General features: G+C 38.6%; 1 protein-coding gene across 16 annotated transcripts in view; it reads right to left on the minus strand.

Annotated features, from left to right (window-relative positions):
- Positions 1–2,720: 2,720 nt before the first annotated feature.
- Positions 2,721–21,187, minus strand: part of LOC127619610 (CLIP-associating protein 2-like) — a 95,515-nt gene continuing 77,048 nt past the window's right edge. For all 16 annotated transcript variants that reach the window (XM_052092519.1, XM_052092518.1, XM_052092515.1 and 13 more), the window contains 12 exons: positions 18,798–18,961; positions 18,609–18,687; positions 15,705–15,848; positions 15,376–15,519; positions 7,693–7,799; positions 7,439–7,586; positions 7,142–7,340; positions 6,828–7,021; positions 5,189–5,317; positions 4,849–5,055; positions 3,764–3,880; positions 2,721–3,666 (listed from right to left, as the gene is read on the minus strand). In XM_052092519.1, the coding sequence (XP_051948479.1) occupies positions 3,577–3,666; positions 3,764–3,880; positions 4,849–5,055; positions 5,189–5,317; positions 6,828–7,021; positions 7,142–7,340; positions 7,439–7,586; positions 7,693–7,799; positions 15,376–15,519; positions 15,705–15,848; positions 18,609–18,687; positions 18,798–18,961 (1,722 nt within the window). In that variant the 3' untranslated portion in view covers positions 2,721–3,576. The remainder of the gene's footprint in view (positions 3,667–3,763; positions 3,881–4,848; positions 5,056–5,188; positions 5,318–6,827; positions 7,022–7,141; positions 7,341–7,438; positions 7,587–7,692; positions 7,800–15,375; positions 15,520–15,704; positions 15,849–18,608; positions 18,688–18,797; positions 18,962–21,187) is intronic.

The raw sequence follows: 21,187 nt of genomic DNA on the forward strand, positions 1-21,187 counted from the left end.
CTGCTGTCTGGCAAGAGGTACTGAAGTATTGGTGCCCTCACGGCCAGACTGTGTAACAGCTTCTTCCCCCAAGCCATCAGACTCCTCAATACTCAGAGACTGGTTTGACACACACACGTGTCCTGAGTTGCACTTTAATTACTGTCACTTTATACCTGGCTGTTACCTCAATAACTGCTATGTGCATAGAACACTCATCTCATAGTAGCCTATGTTATGTTTACATTTGGCATTTTTAGAAACTGTCATCTTTTTGCACTAGAGTGTACTGGTCGGCGCTGCACTGTCTCTCACTGTGCCTATTGTCCTGTTAAGTATTAGTAATTTATTGTACTGTCCCGTACTTTTTGCACATGTTTGCACATGCACTTATATGTTATTTAGTCTGTGTAGCCTCATGTGGTTCTGTGTTTGTCCTATGTTGTTTTATTTAGCACCATGGTCCTGTAGGAACGTTGTCTCGTTTCACTGTGTACTGTACTAACTGTATATGGTTGAACAACAATAAAAACCACTTTACTTGACTCATAATTACGAGATACTAAGTCACACTGCATGGATATAAAAATAAACTTGCATACTCTAATAGTTCGTTGGACCACATTCAGCTATGATTACAGCGCACATTCGTGGTGGTATTGTTTCGATAACATTATGCATCGTGACAACGTTCATTCCCCCCAGAGTTGCATACATTTTTAGCCGAGATACTTGTATTGGTGACAGGAGAGTCAAACCACTCTGTAAAGAATTTTTCAGCACATCCCAAAGACTTTCAATGGGGTTAAGGTAAGGAATCTGTGGTGGCCAATTCATGTGTGAAAATGATTCCTCATGATCCCTGAACCACTCTTTCACAATTTGAGCCCGATGAATATTGGCATTGTCGTCCTGGAATATGCCTGTGCCATCAGGGAAGAAAAAACCCATTGATGGGATAACCTGGTCATTCAGTACATTCAGGTAGTCAGCTGATTTCATTTTATTGCTGCATAATGTTGCTGAGCCTAGACCTGACCAAGAATGGAATTTCCTTGTAAAACAATAATATTGGAAATGCAACAGATGTGTATATGGATAATTATGTGACGGTATTTTTGTCACAAGTTTACAATTCTTTATTACTCTTTTAATGGGGAAAGGACTAAAAATGAAAGTGTCAACCAAACCTTTCAACGAGGTTCTCCATGGCCAAATGAAACCATTAAATGTACAGAGGACCCATAAAAGGACATTTATAATAACAGTTGTCTTCACATCTGTTTAATTTCTCATTACAGACAACTGACTATTTTTTTCTCTTTTCTTCCCCCATTATTTTAGAAATGTCAATGTCTACTTACATTTAAGATGTCAACATCTTTACATCCTTACAGTGCTTAAATTGTGACATTAAATTGTATCAAATGAATGTGACGTCAAATCAGTGGCCATGGGCCCACTCTGAGGCCTCAGTACTCTTTCAAGGTGGCCAGATGACCCAAAATTAGTTTAATTTAAAATAAGAAATATAAAAATAATCTTAAAATGTTTAAAAGCTAATGTAATTTGTACGACACTAGTGCCACCGAATGGAATTGCAAAAATAAAACGGTTTTCAAAGAAGCTTTCTGAATACGCCCCCTGTCTTCCATTGGTCAAACAAAGAGATGGCCCCGCCCCCAACTCACGCCATTGGTTGATTACCGTTATTGGGGCGGGTCTTAGCAGGTCGCTCAAAACAAACTGGAATTTTTATTTCAGTTATAGTGCCACAGAGACCGTGTTTACCGTTTTCAAGAAAATTAACCTATGAATGGCTTACTTCTAGTTGTATCTGAATATTAATCTCTGGTAGAAGAAAGCATTATAACACAGAAAAAAATAACATACTTCAGCTTTAAATTAAGATGCAGGCCTACAATTTATAAACACTTCTAGTTTCCGATGGAAGGGGGCCATGGAGTCAAAGATGTTGAACCAATGTAAATAAAGAGTAAATCTAAACTCTTGTCAGTCACTTGTGTCGAAAAGTTCCTACCTACAAATATTTAGAATTATACCTGTAAACTAATGAATGTACCATTTCCCAGTCTTATTTTTCACTTATTTAAATAATTGTACTGCCTATATAGACGTAACTTATGCAACCTTATATTACGAAATTATATATTAGAAAATGAACTCCTTACGTAAAAGAACAGAACAGTTATTCCCATAAAACAGGAGTATCCAGTCCAGTACTCGGTCTTACCGCGTGATGTAACGCTATCGCTCCTAAAAGCTTCATGTAAGCAGCTGCCAGAACAGCATTGCAAAACTTCCTACTTCAGATCAATTCGAAAAACAACTAAGGACAGCGTCCACAACTGTATGTCATATCTAGCCACTCTATTCTTACCTTGTTTATCAGCAGTAAAGTTTAAACCACTGAAACAACGCACGCGATCGCCTCTCAATGACGATGCATTATAACTGCAAATCAGACGCAACAGACACGTTCATTTTTGTGCGCGAGGCTGCGTTAAATTGCCTTCTGTTTAATTTCCTATAAATACGTCACAAGATCAAGTGGCAGAACAAAATGCATTTATATTTTATGTAACTTAAGTGAAATTATAATAATGTGCAGGTGATATTCATAACTTACAATTTCACCACAGTAAGGTATTCCCTTAAATAATAAGTTTCATATAATATAAGGATGTATGGGTAAAATATGAAGAGACCATTTGTTCATGACTGTACACTTGTCTTTATTTTAATTTCATTGTTAGCACAGTTCTAGAAATACATCGGGAAGAAAGCGCACCTCCTCACAGGGGAGAAAGACTGACACTATAGGAAAGAAGTGACAAGACAGTTGCGGCATTTAGATGCGTAAATACATTTCTACAAATTTCCCATCAGAGAAGAATGACACTATGCTACTTAAAGAATTCACGCACCCTCAAGGACAGCACAAGATCTTCTCGAATATTCCTTTGTTATGTAATGTTATATATAGATACATACTGCCTGTGTTGTGGTATCACATCTGGCTTCGCTGGAGATTCTTGTGTGCGTGACGACTGAAGCATGGCCCATCAAGCCATGGACACAACCAGATAAAAAGGTTTATTCATGACATGCATATAGCCAAGCAAAGTATGCCTTATAAGAGCAAGCTGGACTAACTGCTCAATGTTATGAACTGATATGACCATTAATAATTAATAGTGAGCAATTGGGAAAGTTTATGACATGTTGCTCAGATCAATGAGTTCTGAAACATCATCTTAAAAATCAGCATTTTCAAAGGCTCTTTGCTAAAAAAGAAATTATCTGCACATTGCCAAATGAAACCCACAACATCCCCCTCTTCCTGTTGCCTGTGTGCAGAGTTGTTCATAAATATCACCGTTGTCTCCTGATGCTCTTTTGTCTGGAAGGTAGTGTGGAGCCAGTGGAGAGTGTCCAGCTGTGTAGGTGCATGCGGCTTCGTGTATTTGTAGGCAAGCGTGTGTGAGTTTGTTTCTGTATGCATGAGAGTTAAAAAGCCAGCTAGGGTCCCCCTGCTCTAAGAGAGAGCTGTAGTTCTGAATCACAATGGCAGAGCTACAGGCCCTGCCCTCCAACATCTGAAGACTGGTCACTTCCACTGGAGCCGCTCTGAGCTCGCTTTATGTACAAATTCAACAGTTTCAGCTGTAAAGACAGAGAGGGAAAGTATGTTACAGCTTACTCTAATGTCACGCTCTACAAATTTAAAAGGTAGGTCTTCACCAAGAGAAAACCAGCTCACCTTGCTGCCAGAAAGCTGGCTAAGATGAGGTTTAAGATCCTCTCCAATGACAGCATAGATGGCCACCAGGCAAAATACACAAGCCTTTCGTACACTGCTCTCAGAGTCATCATAACCCTACAAAGAAAAGCAAATTTATAAATCACAAGATATCCCTATAACTATACAACATCCTCAAATAAGTCAATGATTTTAACAAAGACATGGTGTTGTATATGTATTTTTAAATATGATGCAAATTGAACTTTAAAGGGATAGTTCACCTAAAAAATGAAAGAAAAAAAAGAAAAAAAATTACCCTCCATCATGCCATTTCAGATGTATAGGACTTTCTTCTGCTGAACACAAAGATTTTTAGAAGAATATTTCAGCTCTGTAGGTCCTCACAATGCAAGTGAATGGAGACCAGAAATTTGAAGGTCCAAAAAGCACATAAAGGCAGCATAAAAGTAATCCATATAACTAGAGTTGTTTAATCTATATCTTCAGAAGCAGTATGACAGGTGTGGGTGAAGTAATTTTTACTCTAAATCTCCACTTTCACATTCTTCATTTGTTTTTGGTGATTCGCATTCTTTGTGCATATCGCCACCTACTGAACAGGAAGGAGAATTTCTAGTAAAAAGGACTTAAATATTGATCTGTTTCTCAACCACACCTATCATATCATATCGCTTCTGAAGATTCAGATTGAAACATTGGATTCATTTGAATTACATTTTTGCTGCCTTTATGTGCTTTCAGGAGCTTAAAAGTTCTGGCCACCATTACTTGCATTGTAAGGACCTGAAGTATTCTTCTAAAAATCTTTGTTTGTGTTCAGCAGAAGGAAGAAAGTCATACACATCTGAGATGGCATATGAGTAAATGATGAGAGAATACTTTTTTAATTGGGGTGAACAATCACTTTAAGCTTGCTATTTTGTACTTTTCTTTATATTTGCACCAATTAGTGTCTTGGATTCTTGTACATCATCTATAACAGATAATCATAATTGTTTGTATGGTGACATCTCATTCAACTTAAGTAATATAAAGCAAAGATCTAAAGACATGTTTTTAATGCTATATAATGTAGCACTTACCTGAATGAGCCCAGGGACTATCTCAGGGAGCATCTGAAGCAGACCCTCTTTGGGAAGACGGTCGATGACTTTTGTGAGCATCTTGATGGCAGCCAGGTTAATGGGGTAGTCGGCTGACTGGATGATGGGGCACAACACTTTAATACACTGATCGGGACTTATTGAGGTGGCCAACATAGATGCTGCCTCTTCTGCAGCCCGCACCACCTGATACACATTAAAAAGGACATTTAAATGTTTTTTTTTTTTTTTTTTAAACTCAGTATGGTTTAATGTGTCTAATGGGATTCATGTCTATCTACAAGATCTTGAGTGTCAGTGTTGATTCAATATGCCTGACCTCTTTGTGTGGGTCTTTATGTGCTTCCAGGGTCTTCATAACAGTGAGTTCAGCATAGTTTTTAAAGCGCCACGGTTGCCTGTTAAGGATCTCTTTTAACACTCGCAGTGCTAATGCCCGGATGACATGCTGGGAGAGGGCAAGAGAAATATAGATAAGTATACAAGCAAATAAACTATGTGCTTTAGGATTTTACTCCTGACTAGTCCCAGACTATATCTATGGACTTTTTTCACATTTTCTTTGTCGATTTCAAGGAAAAATCTTCCCAAAATGTGTACATTTTCAATAGTAAATGTGTTAAACAAAGCTTACACTAGTACTACACTCTTATTGGTAGGGATGTGCAAAACTACCAATTTTCATAATTGACTAGTGGGTTGGTTGTTTGAAGAACTAGTCCACTAATCCGTGTCAAGGATAGAGAATTATGATCAGTTATGTTTACGTGACCTCGATCAGAGGCATTTCAGAGGGATAAACGGATGCTAGTTTTCAACAAATATATAGGCTAAATAACTATACCACCTTCTTGCCCAAAACTATCAAAGTAAGAAAAGTAAGAAATATGAAAGGCTCCAATACAGAGCATCACAAATCCGAGAATGAGCATAGAATGAAGTACTTTTATGTAACCAGAGTGCTTCAGGACCATCCTCGCTGTGCATTCAAAAGTGCAGAGCTGTAAGATAATACTGCAGATACATATCTAGTTCAAGACATCAAGCAGTTTAAAGTTTTTTTACTGCAACTATTTAAGCAGAATCAGCAAAAGACTTCAATATCTCTTTACATCACTTCACAAATACTCACAGCAGAGGATTTCATGTCCGACAGTGATCATCTTGAAATGTATTGTTGATGCAGCACTTTGCTGTAACAACAGCGCATAAAAAGACTTTACCTAAAGCATTAAAGAGACGAAACTTCTTGCAGAGGGTTTTACTGTGCTGACTGTTAAGCACAGCAAGCCATCTTCATGCAAAAATGATCTAAGAAATTGCATCCCTCAAATAATTTGACAAATGTGTCTCCCATTAAAACCACCACCACTAAAAATCTTAATCTTAGAGGTAGACCCCACTAATCCACTAATCAGTTGTTGGATGACTAGTTGATTAGTCGACCACTCTGGCACATCCCTACATATTAGTAGCTGAAGCATGACGAAAAATAGCTTAAATACGATAAATATTTAAATATTTAAACTAACATACAAGGGTGGGGGTGTAAAATTCTAATTCAGGAACTGGAGTTGTATGTAGTTACCGTGTTCTGTAGTGTTACATGCTAAACTCCATCTACATTTTTTTAAATCATCTAATTATTATGCATGCTTATGACCTCATGATAATTGATATGACCACATAAATATTTGTCCTTTTAGAAATTAATCAGTCAATCAATTCAAACTAAACTGTTAAAAGGAAATAAAATATATATATATATATATATATATATATATATTTAGTGATTAAAAATGGTAAAACAAAAAAAAAAAAACTTAAATGGTCACCAGTTACAGGACCTAGAATATACCCTTTCCCTAGTACATTCATATACATTGTAACTTAAAATCTTGATGTTTATAAAAAAATCCCAGCATTAGAGCAACAGCATGTGTGTTTATTGTGTATACCTCTCCATCCCCTAGTGTCTCCAGGAGCAGCAGGAGGATGGTTTTGAAGTGCTCATCCCAAACATGTAGTTGTGTTTCTCTGATCAGCCTCATTAGCTCACACAACGCAGCCTTCCTCTCTTCCACTCGCTCACTGTGATTCGAGAGCTCCTTTAGAAGCTCAGAAATCACCTCAGACTGGTCCACACCGCTGTCTGTAAACACCATCAACAGAAAGGAAATCAGACCCACTCACGTGCATACAGGATTTATTAAGAGTCACACATAATTGCTTACAGATAGTACACAAACAATTCACTTGACAATTGTCTTACCATCTGTGAGGGACTCTGAATCTTGGTCTACATCTTTAAGGCTTTTACTAAAAGGGGAGGAGGTGAAGGAGTCAGAGTAGCTGACTGGCTGGTATTCCCGTGTTGGGCGGGGACTTGAGGAGAGGAGCGGCATAGTATTTAGAAGAGAGGTCTTGTTATCCAGCGCTGTCCGACCAGAGTCTGTAGTTTCAACACCTCCCTGCACAGATACATCCACACGTCAGTGACAGGTCTTTAGATCTGGGTGCTACTCATACAAATAAGTGATATTCCGCTAAAAAGACCGTTTTGGCTTACATCTTCTCCGTCCCCTTCTCTTTTTCGCATAGGTTCAGTCATGTCCTCTTGGCTGCGGACACTTAAGTTCTGGATGGCCTGGCTGACTCCTCTCAGAGAACTGTAGATCTCCTCAGAGTTCATGTTCTCTGTATCGTAATCAAATGCACTGTGCACGTATTCAAAAGGACATGCAAAGCGTAGCTGATCAAACGACAGATTAATTTATGTTTTATCAAAGTTTGGATTCAGTGGAATGGGAGTTAAAGCAGTACCTTGGTGAAGGTGGGTTCTGTAATGTGTTTGTAGGGGAGGTTAAGGGACTTGACCAACCGGCTGGTGATCTTGGGGTGTGTCGGGTGAGAGGGCTTCCCATCGTAGCCTGCAAGAACAAATCCTTTCTTAGTGCTGAGAGAGAAGAGGCAGCAAGTGTATTTGCAGTATCTCACAAAAGTGAGTACACCCCTCACCTTTTTGTAAATATTTGATTATATCCTTTCATGTGACAACACTGAAGAAATGACACTGCTACAATGTAAAGTAGTGAGTGTACAGCTTGTATAAGTGTAAATTTGCTGTCCCCTCAAAATAACTCAACACACAGCCATTAATGTCTAAACCACTGGCAACGAAAGTGAGTACACCCCTGAAAATGTGAAAATGTCCAAATTGGGCCCAATGAGCAATTTTCCCTCCCCGATGTCATGTGACTTGTTAGTGTTACAAGGTCTCAGGAGTGAATGGGGAGCAGGTGTGTTAAATTTGGTGTCATTGCTCTCACACTCCCTCATACTGGTCACTGGAAGTTCAACATGGCACCTCATGGCAAAGAACTCTCTGAGGATCTGGAAAAATAATTGTTGCTCTACATCAGCGGTTCTCAACCGGTGGGGCGCGGACACTCTCCCGGGGGGGCGCGAGTAGGCTACGATGGAAGGGAAAAAAAACTTGGAAAAAAAAAAAAAAGTTTTGGGCAAATTTTTTTTATCACTAAACTACTGTCATAAAAAGTTATAGTTTTGTATATACATAACTCCTGAATAAAAATGTAAATGTGTTTGGACTGATTTAAAAAAAAAAGTTTTGAACAAATTTGATTGGTTTGTCGATAGTGAGCGCAAATGCAGGTGGCATTAAGCGGTTTCATTAAGCGAGTCATTGAGTCGTTCATTCAAACGATTCGTTCAAACGGCCGATTCATCAAGAATGAGACAGATGTTTGTGAATGGGTCATTGAATCTTTGACTCAACCGATTCGTTCACAACACTGAATCATTCAAAACACGATTGAGTATTGCTGTGAGATGCGCTATGGCTATGCTGTGATCTTTGTTTGGATTCATCGGATCTATTTTCGCTGCTAAAATAGACCAAAACAGTCATTATTTCGTCTAAAATGTAAGTGACTTAATATTATTAACTTGTTTGTTGAACTGTCATATGAAATCAGTGTCACATTTTCAATCATGAGGTGATGGTAAATTAAGTGATGGTCAATTGTCAGCTCTCTTGGTCGATCAGGTCGGTGTGATGTATGTTGCTGAACTGTATTCAAATGTTATAAATATAAAAACACCACATTTTGAAATTTAACTGCAGTATGTCAATTTAGTTTATTTGTGTGTGCTGCGCTCATAGACTTTAGAAAACGGCGCTCATTTGTTTGATTTCAACCTGTCTTTGCAAGGCCGCGAAACTCATATTTTGCTCCTTGCAGACAAAGTGCACGCCTTCACACACTGGCATGGCTGCATCAGTCGAGGGAACTGCGACATGTTCCCCAGCCTTGCAGACTTTATCACTGATGCAGGCACGTCACACGGTTTCTCCTCCCTATTTCAATCAGCGTCTGAGCACCTGTCAGCAATGAGAAAACAATTTGCGACGTACTTTAAAGAGGATTATCGCTCTTTTGCGTGGGTTCGAGATCCGTTTGTGTGCACAGCAAACGAGCCATCAATTGATATGCAGGAACAGCTTATTGAGCTGAAGCGTGACAGTAGACTGAAGGAACTCTTTAGCTCCTGCCCTCTTTCGTCATTCTGGGCAGCACTGATGCAGGAATACCCTGAAATCTGTGACGTCGCCTTGAAGATTCTCTTTCCTTTCGCGTCGACATATTTGTGTGAGGCAGGATTCTCAAAAATGACTGCACTCAAAACGAAATACCGCAATCGGGCACAAATCGAGGATGATTTGAGGCTATGTTTATCAAACATTGAGCCAAGAATTGAGGATCTTTGCAAGGCAAAGCAGGCTCAGGTCTCACATTAACATCACCTACCAGCAAGCTTCTGTAAAAAATGCAGATGATGCCTACTATTAGGCCTAGTAATAATAACAATAATGAAGCATAAATTAATATCAGAGGTCTGGTGCCAATTCCCAATTATAGCAATAGCCTAGTAATGATAATAGGCCTACTGATGATGATGATAATAATAATAATAACAACAATAAAGCATGTAACCTCATATAATTATATAGCAATAGCCTAGTAATGATGATAGGCCTACTACTACTCATAATAATAATAATAATAATGCCTGCAAGCTCATATTAGAAGTCTGGTGCTACTGCCAATTATAATAATAATAATAATAATAATAATAATAATAATAATAATAATAATAATAACAACAACAACAATAAAGCGCGGGACGGGGCGGGGGGCACTGGGGCCCCAACTGCAATGAACCAGCTTTGGGGGGGCCCAGCTTGCAAAAGGTTGAGAACCCCTGCTCTACATAAAGACGGCCTAGGCTATAAGAAGATTGCCAAGACCCTGACACTGAGCTGCAGTATGGTGGCCAAGAACATACAGTGGTTTAGCAGGACATGTTCCACTCAGAACATGCCTCGCCATGGTCGACCAAAGAAGTTGAGTGCACGTGCTCAGCGTCATATCCAGAGGTTGTCTTTGGGAAATAGACGTACGAGTTCTGCCAGCATTGCTGCAGAGGTTGAAGGGGTGGGGGGGTGTCAGCCTCAGTGCTCAGACCATACGCCACACACTGCATCAAATTGGTCTAAATGAAGGAAGCCTCTTCTAAAGATGATGCACAAGAAAGCCCGCAAACAGTTTGCTGAAGACAAGCAGACTAAGGACATTGATTACTGAAACCATGTCCTGTGGTCTGATGAGACCAAGATAAATTTATTTGGTTCAGATGGTGTCAAGCGTGTGGTGGAAACCAGGTGAGGAGTACAAAAACAAGTGTGTTTTGCATATAGTCAAGCATGGTGGTGGGAGTGTCATGGTCTGGGGCTCCATGAGTGCTGCCGGCACTGGGGAGCTACAGTTCATTGAGGGAACCATGAATGCCAACATGTACTGTGACATACTGAAGCAGAACATGATCCCCTCCCTTCGGAGACTGGGCCGCAGGGCAGTATCCCAGCATGTTAACGACCCCAAACACGCCTCCAAGACGACCACTGCCTTGCTAAAGAAGCTGAGGGTGAAGGTGATGGACTGGCCAAACATGTCTCCACACCTAAACCCTATTGAGCATCTGTGGGGCATCCTCAAACGGAAGGTGGAGGAGCACAAGGTCTCTAACATCAACCAGCTCAATGATGTCGTCATGTAGGAGTGGAAGAGGACTCCAGTGGCAACCTGTGAAGCTCTGGTGAACTCCATGCCCAAGAGGGTTAAAGCAGTGCTGAAAAATAATGGTGACCACATAAAATATTGACACTTTGGGCCCAATTTGGACATTTTCACTTAGGGGTGTACTCACTTTTGTTGCCAGCGGTTTAGACATTAATGTTGTTATTTTGAGGGGACAGCACATTTACACTGTTATACAAGCTGTACACTCACTACTTTACACTGTAGCAAAGTGTCATTTCTTCAGTGTTGTCACATGAAAAGATATAATCAAATATTTACAAAAATGTGAGGGGTGTACTCACTTTTGTGAGATACTGTAAGAGTTTTAAAGTTTTCCGTATTAAGGTTTTACAGGGCCCTAAAAAGCTTACTGTCATCTTGGTATTACTATGCTCAATGTAACTGATGTTTGCATGGTTTATATATGTGGTTCCCAACCTAGGAACCTCATATGCTTTGAGCCAGTCAAAGATACATAAAATGCCCTTTACCAGAAAAACAGCATGTAAGGGAACTCAACGTGTTAAGAAAAATCTAAAAACATAAATAAATGTTTTTTTGTTTTTTTTCCCCAAAGACCTTGACACCATGGCAACCATCAAAACATAACTTAAGCATTATGTGCTCAGACATCGAAAGCATCTTGGCACAACTGCGTGAGGATGAAGCGCACCAAGTGCTTTTAAGTTTCCTTCTCTTGGATCTTAAAAATGCATGGACTTTCTGCAACTTCATAAACAGAAACTGCAAAACCTCTTAAAAATCCATACCTTGTTGATATGATAATGCTTTATAATGAGGCCATCAAGAAGTTACAGGGTTGATATAGATGTGCGTCAACAGCTACAAAATTGAGAGGACCTATATGCCCCGTTTCCCTTAGTTACGGTTGCTGACATCATCAAGCTTTCTATCAGCATATATTTTGCCACAAGGCACGTTGAGAGAAGTAATCACACAGAAAATTACCACAGCAATTAATAACACATGTTATCCATCCATCTATCTATTGTGTATGTGTATATATCTATTTGACACTGACACACACACACACACACACACACACACACACACACACACGGTATATACATTAGCGCTGTCAGTTGACATTTTTTTTTAATTGCGATAAACTGCATAATATTTTGCAGGTAATCACGATTAATCGCTGATTCTGAAACGCTTACATTTTTATTTACTTATTTTCCTGTCAAAATTAATTTATTTCTATCTTAAGAAAACAAAACAATGTGTAACAATATAATGCTTTATTAACATTTTCATAACAAAGCCACAGTATAAAGATAGAAATGTACAAAAATAGCACCAATTCAAGTAAAAGTTTCCCCAAAGTCTAAGAGGATGTTTGACTAATTAAAAGAACTAGTCCCCACATAGGTTGCATATTCATTGCAATGGGCTTTAAATCCCTTAGACATCCATCCACCCAAATATTAATCAGCTGGCAGACTGTGGCTATCCACATTCCTACAGCAATCGTGAAGCTGCGTTCATGATTCGCATCAGGGTGTCAGCTCCAGCATCAAGTGCCTTTTGAACACCATACTAAAAGCACTTGCAGACAAAAATGTCTCATTCTGGGTTTTGGTGATAGTTAAGACTTGACCAGCTGTGGTAATTATAATGCGCCTTACTTGTGATAAAAATCAAGCATTTTTCAGTCCCATCTGGGCTTGTTTTGTACAACAAATAGTGTTAAGAGATCCTTTCTCCATCATTTATCAATGCCACAGAAGCGTGGTTGTGTGTTTGTGGTGTGTGTCAGTGCAATGACTCTGGGCTGACACAAAGTTTCCAATGTATTGTGATACGTTAATTGCGATTAAGAAAGATTAAGTTGTTAAACTGATTAAATCACATGCGTTAACGCGTACATTCTGACAGCTCTAATATATATATACACTGATCAGCCATAATATTAAAACCCCCTGCCTAATATTGTGTAGGTTCCCCTCGAGCCGCCAAAACAGCACCAACCCGCTATGCTATTCTTCTCACCACAATTGTACAGAGCGGTTATTGGAGTTATCATGTTCCCCTTTTTCTCCCAATTTGGAATGCCCAATTCCTAATGTGCTCCAAGTCCTCAGGTGGCATAGTGACTCTGTGCATCCGCACCTGAGACCATCAATCCTTGCATCTTATCATGTGGCTTGTTGAGCGCACTACCGTGGAGATATAGCACGTGTGGGGGCACAACTTACCACGCACCCCACCAAGAGCGAACCACATTATAGCGATCACGAGGAGGTTACCCTGTGTGGCTCTACCCTTCCTAGCAACCAGGCCAATTTGGTTGCTTAGGACACTTGGCTGGAGTCACTCAGCGTGAGGCAGGTGATTTTAATGTTGTGACTGATCAGTGTGTGTATGTACATACATATATACACACACACACACACACACACATATACACACACATATATATATATATATATATACACATACATACATACATACATATATATATGTATGTATATATATATATATACACAGTGGGTACAGACCCCCTTAAATTTTTCACTCTTTGTTATATTGCAGCCATTTGCTAAAATCATTTAAGTTCATTTTTTTTCCTCATTGTACACACAGCACCCCATATTGACAGAAAAACACAGAATTGTTGACATTTTTGCGCATTTATTAAAAAAGAAAAACTGAAATATCACATGGTCCTAAGTATTCAGACCCTTTGCTGTGACACTCATATATTTAACTCAGGTGCTGTCCATTTCTTCTGATCATCCTTGAGAAGGTTCTACACCTTCAATTGAGTCCAGCTGTGTTTGATTATACTGATTGGACTTGATTAGGAAAGCCACACACCTGTCTATATAAGACCTTACAGCTCACAGTGCATGTCAGAGCAAATGAGAATCATGAGGTCAAAGGAACTGCCTGAAGAGCTCAGAGACAGAATTGTGGCAAGGCACAGATCTGGCCAAGGTTACAAACAAATGTCTGCTGCCCTTAAGGTTCATAAGAGCACAGTGGCCTCCATAATCCTTAAATGGAAGACGTTTGGGATGACCAGAACCCTTCCTAGAGCTGGCCGTCCAGCCAAACTGAGCTATCGGGGGAGAAGAGCCTTGGTGAGAGAGGTAAAGAAGAACCCAAAGATCACTGTGGCTGAGCTCCAGAGATGCAGTCGGGAGATGGGAGAAAGTTGTAGTAAGTCAACCATCACTGCAGCCATCCACCAGTCGGGGCTTTATGGCAGAGTGGCCCGACGGAAGCCTCTACTCAGTGCAAGACACAGGAAAGCCCGCATGGAGTTTGCTAAAAAACACCTGAAGGACTCCAAGATGGTGATAAATAAGATTCTCTGGTCTGATAAGACCAAGATAGAACTTTTTGGCCTTAATTCTAAGCAGTATGTGTGGAGAAAACCAGGCACTGCTCATCACCTGTCCAATACAGTCTCAACAGTGAAGCATGGTGGTGGCAGCATCATGCTGTGGAGGTGTTTTTCAGCTGCAGGGTCTGGACGACTGGTTGCAATCGAGGGAAAGATGAATGCGGCCAAGTACAGGGATATATTGGAGTGCTCTGGACCTCAGACTGGGCCGAAGGTTCACCTTCCAACAAGACAATGACCCTAAGCACACCGCTAAAAATAACGAAGTAGTGTCTTCACAACAACTCCGTGACTGTTCTTGAATGGCCCAGCCAGAGCCCTGACTTAAACCCAATTGAGCATCTCTGGAGAGACCCGAAAATGGCTGTCCACCAACGTTTACCATCCAACCTGACAGAACTGGAGAGGATCTGCAAGGAGGAATTAGGATACCCAAATCCAGATGTGAAAAACTTGTTGCATCTTTCCCAAAAAGACTCATGGCTGTATTAGATCAAAAGGGTGCTTCTACTAAAGGGTCTGAATACTTAGGATCATGTGACATTTCAGTTCTTCTTTTTTAATAAATGTGAAAAAATGTCAACAATTCTGTGTTTTTCTGTCAATATGGGGTGCTGTGTGTACAATAATGAGGAAAAAAAATGAACTTAAATGATTTTAGCAAATGGCTGCAATATAACAAAGAGTGAAAAATGTAAGGGGGTCTGAATACTTTCCGTACCCACTGTATATATGCACGCACGCACACACGCACACACACAAAATATAATTCAAATGATAAATAAATAAATATACATATATAAATATACATACATATATATATATACAGACAGACATTCTTATATGTAAGGTGGTGGGGCTACAAGGAAACACTGGTTTAGATGTTAAAAAATATAAATCTAAAAACATATCTTGTCATTACTCAAATAAATGGAGCAAGCAAGCAGTATTAGTAATGTTTCTCACCTGGGCTGTGTTGCCTGTGTTCCGCAGGTGGTTCTGCAATAATTTGGTGGCTCCATCTTGAAAGGTTTTTGGTAATGCTGCTAGAAGCATTGTGAATTCTGGTGTGTTCAGTTGGAACAATGAAATCAATACTGACTGTGCTGCCTGTAATCAAAGCACATGATTTACTTCATACCAAATCAACACCATCAGAAAAAACTATTTTTTTCAACTACAATTACACTAAAAGCAAAATTGTATTTGAAGGATTTTTGGGGATATTTACAAAGCAGGAAATTGATTTATTGTTTATGCAAGCATGTTAACACATGAATGTCCATATCTTGTACCTTTCTGACATCTGAGCTCTTGGGTTCAGTGGTCCATGTAATAATACGCGACACTGCCAGTCTGGTTTCACTTGAGTTGACAAAATCCTGCGGCTCCATTTGTAGTGTCAGTGTTTCTATGTACTTCAAAATGGCCACCTTTACCTGAAAAATGTTCCTCATGTTACAACTCTGAGATACAATTATCTGCTAACTAAAGCAATTTATATCAAGATAGTAACATTCATTACTCCTTCAGTCATGTAGCTAATTTACTGTGCTAAACCAAAGCTACAATTTTACCTCATCATCATAAAAGTCTCTTCCAAATAAACATTTTCACATATATTACAGGAAAGGCACTCAGAATCAAAACATTTTAACAGCATTTCCACATCATTAAAGCTGAATTCCTTCTGTTACAAGCAAATAAACAAAGTCACACATTCACAAGTTAATATAAATGACATCCAACAGTAATTGCATGAAATAAAGCAACTCAATGTTGGTGGGTGGGGGAAGAGCCAAGACAGGTGTGATTGGGCTCAGCATGGTGTTTCAAAGACATAAAACCTTGTGTCTCCATTGCATTTGTGGTGCCAGGGGATTCACACTCTCAATCATTTATGCTCCGCTCCCTTTCCCTCTTCCTGTGTGGCAGATGTATATAATCTACAACAAGGTAATAACTTGGCCCACGTGGAATGAGCTCTTTTTTCATATCGTCTGTGCTGATTGAAGGGGAAAAATCTGTGCAATTTTGTGAATGTATTAAAATATGGTAAAATGTGTTGGACAGTTGTGAGAACTGCACTCTTATTGGTAACTGAAAGCAATATCAGATTAGAAAATATGTAATAAACACACGTGGTTTAAGAAAAAAAAAAAAAAAGGTTGTGAAGAATAGCCATTTGGTTTCAGCCAAAAAAAAAAAAAAAAAAAAAGTGTTCAGCAAAAATTTCATTCAAGCCATCTATTTTTAAGTTTAAACGTAAAATAAATAAATAAATAATATGTGAACCGATTTTTAAAGGTTTTATTTCTGGTGAAACAATTAACGAATGAATATACTATTCACAGAGGTTGTTATTATCATTATTATAATTTTTTTTTGCATGAATGGATGGCAGTTACGTTAACAGTCAAATTATTTCAACATATTAAATCATTGTTACTTTACCTGTGAACAACACTGTTTCCTGAAGAATGCAAAGTAGTTGAGGGCTGCATGTTATAGATGTGTGAATATCAGTAAAAATATCATTTAAACCGATTATTGGTCCCTTTTTACTATAAAAGTGTTCCTTTCATGAGTAGATGGGAGATTTAGTTTGAGGGGGCTGCATGTTATAAATGTGTGAATAAAGGTTAAAAACAATATCAAATCGACTATCGGTCTCTCTTTACTATAAAATGGTTCAACTCACGAGGAGCGGGGAGATTTTGTTTGTTGGGGCTGCAGGTTATAGATTAGTGAATATCGGTAACAAATTTCAGTCAAACCAGTTATTGGTCTCTCTACAATATGTGTTCCACTCACAAGAAGTTGGCAGACTTTGTTTGTGGGAGCTGCATGTTATAAATGTGTGAATAAAGGTTACAAAAAATATAAACCGATTTATGGTCTCTCTTTACTATAAAAGTGTTCCACTCATGAGGAGCTAGAAGATTTAGTTTGAGGGGGCTGCATGTTAAAGGTGTGTGAATATTGGTAAAAAAAAATAAATAAAAATCAAACCGATTATCTCTCTCTTTACTATAAAAGGGTTCCACTCATGAGGAGCAGGGAGATTTTGTTTGTGGGGGCTGCATGTTATAGATTAGTGAATATCGGTAAAAAATATCAGTCAAACCAATTATTGGTCTATCTACAATATGTGTTCCACTCACAAGACGTTTGCAGACTTTGTTTGTGGGAGCTGCGCGTTATAGAATTGCTTCCCCTGTGTCTCACTGACCTGTACTGCTTGGCTCCACACTTGGATATTTTCCTGCAGTGTGCAAGAATGCCGTCGCTTTCTGAGGGGAAGCAATTCTATAGCCCCGCCCCCGTACCAGCAACAGCGCCTTTTCCCCGGCTTCAGAGAGAAAAAGGGAGAGCACATCAATGAAAGGGAGCCCCAGACAGAGAGAGAGAGAGAGAGAGAGAGAGAGAGGGGAGGGAGGGAGAGGCAGCAAGGCAGTATTAACTAATACTGCTGAAAAATTATGCCGAAAGTGAAGTGATGGATTGGTTAGAGGGTGGAAGGGTCTGTGCGTATGTAGATGCAACAAATTAGGTTTTGGGACTTGGGGTAGGGGTTGGAGATTCTTACGCAAAGTAATTTCCTTGTGGTGTTCATGAGATTTTATAAAGAGCTAACAACAACCTGAAACATTTGCCTAACACATTACATCCTATAGAAACTCCAAATCACATAAGCAAGCCCTGACAGCCATCATGTAATCCATAAAAAACAATCTTTACAATCCAGGCCTCAAAAATAAGGATGGCCCAATGGTCTGGGGCCAGTGTGAGAGGGTCTGGGTCCAGTGTTAGAGATTTTGGGCAAGCGGATGAAAATGGTTTTCTGTGATGTACTGAACATTGTTGGTGAATTCAGCTAATTTAAATGTCACCAAGGAAATGTTGTCTAGATGGTACACAGATTATATTTTGTACTAAATTGAGGTGTATGTGTATCCATTTTCTTATGTAAATGAAATGTAATATTAAATTAAAATGATAAACTAATTTTTTGGTGCATATAAATTGTGTTGTTAAAAATCAAATGTATTATATTTTATGGTGGGACCAGTAGAAAGTCCTTATTTTTTTAGCCCTGCAATCCAAATCTGATTCCAGCATATTGAACAACAAAATCAATCTTAGCTGCTCACCCAGACAGTGTCAGAAGATATAGTGCTACTTCAACATTCACTTACCTTTAGGTTGGGTGTCTGTGTTTGGTCAACTGTGAACCTCATTAGGATGGTGAACTGTAGATCATTAGGGAAAGACTCTCTGAAGAGAGACACAAAATAAATACATTTATTATTTTTGAGCATCAATATCTGAGAACAAGCAGATTACAACCATCCAGACCTGATTTCACCAGATTTACATCAACGCACCTTGTGATGTCTAGCGCTTTCTGTACTTTGGCTTGTACTGAGCCAAGCAGATCTGCTCCCATTTTCTTCAGCAGTTGTGTGAGTAGCACAAAGAGCCAGTCCTGCAGATCTTCTTTATGAACCACAATGAAGTCCACAAGTGTCTCCAGAAACATGCTGAAAACCTGCAAAAATGTATTTAAGCGTTATATAACAACAGCTATATGGGGAGAAAAAAACTAAACAAAAATCAGACCCATGAGCAATAGCAGTAAGCAGTAATGATAAATTCATGCATTCATCTAGTTCAATCTGAGGGCGTTTATTATTTGCATTTGTTAGAGATAGTTACAGCAGATATGAATCTTGCAATGTTTGTTTGTTTTTTTATCTCCCATCTTTGTCTAAAATGTATAAAAATCCCAAGAGTTCAGAACAAATAAGAATAAAACAGCATGGGAAAATTGTTATCCCAGTGGTCCACAAAATTAGTAATTTTTTTTTAAATAAAATAAAGCAAGCAAAGAGCAAAATTATTTTTTCTTACCTTTGGAATATTTTAGTATTTTCTAGGACAAAGTGATAAAATAGTGGCTCTGAATATTATGTTGATTTGGTTCAGTTGGCAAAGTGGGATTCAGACAGCTTATCTTGGGATATGATAAAGTTGCTACTTGGCTATTTACCTACTTTGGAAGTTCAAAAATAAACTGCCCTATTAAAGAAACAGCATGCTAATTGTTACAACCAATATTCTGGAACAGACATGGGCAACATATGGCCACGCGCCTCCCCAAGCGTTTAACATGCTCAGGGTTGCCAGACAAGAGACGCAACAACCCCAGTTTATGATTTATACTTGTGCAAATTGGAAATATTCCGCCTAATGTTATACTTATTTTGTGCAATCTGGCAACCATGCACGCAAGTGTGCTTTTTCTATCTCACTTTCCCCTTTGAACAAACTTAGTGATCTGTAGTGCAATATTCTGCTCAAGGAAAAGTGTTATACGGCTACTCTGTGTCCATTCTTGAGGCTGCTTGTGATATTTGGTGCTACTTTGCAGGTAAACCTACTCAGTGCTTAAATTAAATATAAAAGTAGATCTCGGCATCATTGACATGCGAGCAAAAGCAAGCCAGAGACGAATATGTATTTTTTTAATAAGTCCCTTCGCACCAGTGTTAATCGAAGTCTTGCATTAATCATTTATCATAGTCATGCAGCCTGTGTTATTTAGTTGTGTGCTGAAAGTCAAACCATCGCCGCTTTGCCCAAACATTAAAAGTTGTTTTTATTAAAACAGACCCCTGATGTAGAGATTGAATAATAAATTACCAGGGAAGTAGCAAAATATGGCAAAATAAATGTATAAGCTCAGCCTTTATTCAGTTTTTAATGCCTGATAGAAAAATATCTATCTTTGTAGAGCAATACAATACTTTAGGCAATTGCAGAATAGTCCCATTAGTCATAAACACACTTTGAGCTTAAAATTTACAAAAACCAAATCATTGCAGAACATTGTATCTCAAAAGAAAAACAATGTGGACCCCATGCACTACTTAAAGCCCGATGTGGCCCCCTTTACCAAAATAGCTGCCCACCCCTGTTCTAGAATATTAATAGGATAATGATGTTTACAATTGGGGGACACCTGTTCAGATAACAAACTAGATATAATAACAGCAAAGTAACAGATTTAGAGCAGGGTTAACAAAAATGTTTTGTCATCTGTTAGACATTAAACATTCACTTTCTCATTGATTAGTATATTAGTAAAGGAGATTGCCCTGTTAAGTGTCCCAAACCCACAGCCAAAAAAACTGATTAATTGCTTTGCAACAGGTGACGTTAATTATTATAGAAACATCTCACAGTTGATGGTATACAATAAGCATAACACAAAAACAAACAAGCAGTCACTCAAAATTAAACTGATTTGCATAAAAGTTAACCAAACTTACTCTCTACAGTTCCATCACAGGGTAAGGCATGAGAACAAAAAAGAAGGAAAGAAAAAAAAAATAAAATAAAATGAATTTCCATAAACATATAAAAGATTAAATATTGACTGCAACCCATTTTGGAACAAGACCAAGTGAAAATAATAATATTAATACATTTCAAAATCTTTTATTTTCTTAATAGAGTAAACTAGAGTTTGACTTCATACACTAGAAATGTAAAGAAAACAATCCCACCTACTACAAACCAATACAAATAAAAAATAAAGACGACAAACTCAGCAAAAAAGAAATATCCTCTCACTTTCAACTGCTTTTATTTTCAGCAAACTTAACATGTGTAAATATTTGTATGAACATAAAAAGATTCAACCACTAAGACATAAACTGAACAAGTTTCACAGACATGTGACAAAATGGAATGTGTCCCTGAACAAAGGGTA

The sequence above is a fragment of the Xyrauchen texanus genome, chromosome 26 (genome assembly GCF_025860055.1).
Source record: "Xyrauchen texanus isolate HMW12.3.18 chromosome 26, RBS_HiC_50CHRs, whole genome shotgun sequence".
In the NCBI taxonomy this organism is placed as follows: Eukaryota; Metazoa; Chordata; class Actinopteri; order Cypriniformes; family Catostomidae; genus Xyrauchen; species Xyrauchen texanus.